The sequence below is a fragment of the Glycine max genome, chromosome 4 (assembly GCF_000004515.6).
Source record: "Glycine max cultivar Williams 82 chromosome 4, Glycine_max_v4.0, whole genome shotgun sequence".
Classification (NCBI taxonomy): domain Eukaryota; kingdom Viridiplantae; phylum Streptophyta; class Magnoliopsida; order Fabales; family Fabaceae; genus Glycine; species Glycine max.
Window position 1 is genome coordinate 9,747,646 of NC_016091.4, and position 3,929 is coordinate 9,751,574.

General features: G+C 45.3%; 1 protein-coding gene across 1 annotated transcript; it reads left to right on the forward strand.

The window, feature by feature from the left end:
- Positions 1-3,116: 3,116 nt before the first annotated feature.
- Positions 3,117-3,662, forward strand: LOC102667601 (uncharacterized protein Mb2253c-like). The gene has a single exon (XM_006579023.1). It carries the CDS (start codon positions 3,117-3,119, stop codon positions 3,660-3,662), a length of 546 nt encoding a protein of 181 aa, XP_006579086.1.
- Positions 3,663-3,929: the final 267 nt, after the last annotated feature.

Sequence of the window (3,929 nt, forward strand, 5' to 3'; positions counted from 1 at the left end):
ACAAACATATTCGGTATGAGTGACATGAATCATAGTGGATGGATCTTCGTGGTGCCCGAACTACCGGTGCGGTCCAAAGACCCAAAAGGGAAAGCAAAGGCAAATGTGAGCAAGAGCGATAAGGCGGGCCTGACCCCAAATGACGAGGTCCCAATTGAAAAGATTGTCGAGGAAGGGAACAACTTCAGTAAGAAGGGAATATCCGTTGAAGAGGCGACTGAGTTCTTGAGGATCATCCAATAGAGTGAGTTCAAGGTGATTGAACAATTAAACAAAACACCAGCTAGGATTTCTCTCTTGGGGCTGCTTTTGAACTCTGAGCCTTATAGGGCGTTGTTGGTCAAGATTTTGAATGAGGCCCATGTAGCACAAGACATATCCGTGGAGGGTTTCGGGGGTATAGTCAATAGCATCACGTCGAGGGCTAGGGACACAACAGAGCCTTGCATGTGTCTGTCAAATGTTTGTACCACATAGTGGCCAAAGTGCTCATCGACAATGGCTCTTCCTTCAATGTCATGCCTAAGGCTACTTTGGATAAGTTGCCTTTTAACGCATCGCACCTGAGATCGAGCTCCATGGTAGTGCAGGCTTTCGATGGCAGTTGCCAGGATGTAAGGGGAGAGATCGACCTCCCAATTCAAATCGAACCCCATGTGTGCCAAATTACCTTCTAAGTAATTGACATAAATCCTGCCTACAGTTGCTTATTAGGATGGCCTTGGATTCATTCGGTTGGGGTGGTCCCGTCAACACTGCACCAGAAGTTAAAATTTGTGGTGGAGGGGCAGCTAATTATAGTTTCGGGAGAAGAAGACATACTTGTAAGTTGTCCATCTTCTACGCCTTATGTTGAGGCTGTAGAGGAGTCATTGGAAACATCCTTCCAGGCACTAGAAGTTGTGAGCAATGCTTACGTGGAGTCTTCCCTGGTGCAGCCGCGCTCATCTGGTGCCGCTTTAATGGTGGCTCAGGTTATGTTGGGGCACGTATATGAGCCCAGAATGGGTTTAGGCCGAAACGAGAATGACATAGCGAGTTTGGTGGAGTTCACGGAGAATCACAGAAGGTTTGGGTTGGGATATGAGCCTACACGCACCGAAAAAAGGTGAATCGCCTTAGAAAGGAGGGAGAGAAGCTCAGCTCAGCCGCAAGGACTACATGCGGAAAGAATCCCTTTTTGCCATATTGATGAAAGCTTCGTCAGTGCAGGGTGGATGTGCGAGGGACGGGTTGTTATGTTAAAGAAAGAAACCCCTCAAGACCAACCAGTTTGGGTGCGGCCATGTCCTCCAGAGTTTGAATTGGGGAATTGGCAAGTCGTGAAACAACCTGGGATTTCCATGGCAAATTCAATGTAATTTAATAGTTCCAACCCTATTGTTGGGCCTAGGCTTTAGGGTTTGCTTCCTGTTTGGGCATATCTTTTTGTTCCCATAAATTATTAATACACAATCCTTTTTCATTTGATGTGTTCCATCTTGCACTTTCGTCTATTTTCATTCTTCTGCATATTTATTTTTGTTGCCATTAAATGATTTGATGTAGATCCAACAATGAGTCCTGTGAAAGTAGTGATACCGAGGACCCAAATGTTGATTTTGAGCAACTAATAAATCAAGCCAAGAAAGGAGAAGATGAGGATTGGGGGCTTCCTCTAGAGTTGAAAAAAATGGTTGAGCAAGAATAAAAGGAAGTGAAGCCACACCAAGAGGAAACAGAAGTTGTGAACTTAGGTGTTGGCAAAGAGAGAAAGGAAGTCAAGGTCGGCACTTGCATGTCCGCAAATGTCTGAGATGAATTGGTGGCTCTATTGTGAGACTACTAAGACATCTTTGCTTGGTCCTACCAAGATATGCTTGATTTAAGTTTCGACATCGTACAACACAGACTACATCTAAATCTTGAGTGTTCCCCGGTAAAGCAAAGGCTGAGGAGGATAAAGCCAGAGATGTCCCTGAAAATAAAAGAAGAAGTGAAGAAGCAATTCGGCGCTGGCTTCTTGGCCGTTTCTCGGTACCTAGAATGGGTTTCCAACATCGTGCCAGTCCCTAAAAAAGATGGAAAGGTGCAAATGTGCATGGACTTTCAGGATCTAAATCGAGCCAGTCCAAAGGATAACTTTTCTTTGCTGCACATTGATATCCTTGTAGATAACACGACCAATTTTGCCTTGTTTTCTTTCATGGATGGTTTCTCGGGCTATAATCGGATAAAGATGGCACCAGAGGATATGGAAAAGACAACCTTCGTCACCCTATGGGGAACTTTCTGCTACAAGGTAATGTCCTTTGGGCTCAAGAATGCTAGGGCAACTTACCAACAGGCTATGGTGGCGTTATTCCATGACATGATGCATAAAGAGATCGAAGTCTATGTGGATGACATGATCGCTAAATCAAAGATCGAGGAGGAATACCTTGTCAACTTGCGAAAGTTGTTCAAGCGGCTGTGTAAATACCGATTAAGGCTGAATCCCGCAAAGTGTACTTTCGGGGTCAAATCCAGAAAGTTGCTCGATTTTATCGTGAGTCAGAAAGGAATAGAGGTTGACCCAGACAAGGTAAAGGCCATCCTTGAAATGCCTGCGCCACCAGTCCGTCTAATGGGACGATGATTGTCAAGTGGCATTCGAAAGGATTAAACGGTGCCTCATGAATCCTCCTGTGCTCGTGCCACCGGTGCCCGGAAGACCCCTTATCCCATATATGACTGTGTTAGACGTGTTAATAGGTTGTGTGCTTGGACAACATAATGAGTCCGGAAAAAGGGAACAAGTTGTCTATTAATTGAGCAAGAAGTTCACAGCCTACGAAATGAACTATTCTTTGCTAGAAAGGACGTGTTGTGCCTTGGTGTGGGCAGCTCATCGTCTAAGGCAGTACATGTTGAATTACACCACTTGGTTGGTATCCAAAATGGATCCAGTCAAGTACATCTTTGAAAAGCCCGCTCTCACTGGACGGATCGCTCGGTGGCAGGTTCTGTTGTCGGAGTTTGATATTGTGTATGTCACTCAGAAGGCAATAAAAGGGAGTGCCTTGGTAGATTACCAGGCTCAACAGTTCATCAATGACTATCAGCCTATGCATCCATAATTCCCTGATGAGGACATCATGACCTTGTTTGAGGAGGAAGTAGAGGATAAAGACAAGGACAAATGGATCGTATGGTTAGACGACGCGTCTAATCCACTAGGCCATGAAGTTGGGGCAGTATTGGTTTCCTCGGACGATCAATATATACCTTTCACGGCTAAGTTGGGTTTTGACTGCACAAACAACATAGCTGAGCATGAGGCGTGTGCCCTTGGGATCCAAGCGGCAATCGACTTCAAGGTCAAGTTGCTCAAGGTATACGGGGACTCGGCTTTGGTAATTCACCAAATGAAGGGTGAATGGGAGACAAGAGACCATAAATTGGTGCCTTACCAAGCTTACATCAGGAAGTTGACAGAATTCTTTGATGAAATATCTTTTCATCATAATCCTAGAGAGGAAAATCAGATGGTCGATGCCCTCGCCACTCTAGCGTCCATGTTCCAACTAAGCCCACACGGAGATTTGTCGTACATCGAATTCAGATGTTGTGGCAAGTCTGCACATTGCTGCTTAATAGAAGAAGAGAAGGATGGTAAGCCTTGGTACTTCGATATCAAATGATACATCGAAGACAAGGAATACCTGCTTGAGGCCTCTAACAACGACAAAAGGACGTTGCAAAGGTTGGCGACCGGCTTTTTCTTGAGTGGGAATATCTTATACAAGAGGAACCATGACATGGTACTGCTTCGATGTGTGGATGCCAGAGAGGCTGAGCAAATGCTGATAGAGGTGCATGAAGGATCCTTTGGAATGCATGCCAGTGGACATGCCATGGCCCAAAAAATGCTGAGAGCGGGGTATTATTGGCTCACTATGGAGAGCGAT

Excerpts from the sequence above, each read along its gene's own strand:
- LOC102667601 (XM_006579023.1), top strand. The coding sequence starts at position 3,117 with ATGACCTTGTTTGAGGAGGAAGTAGAGGATAAAGACAAGGACAAATGG.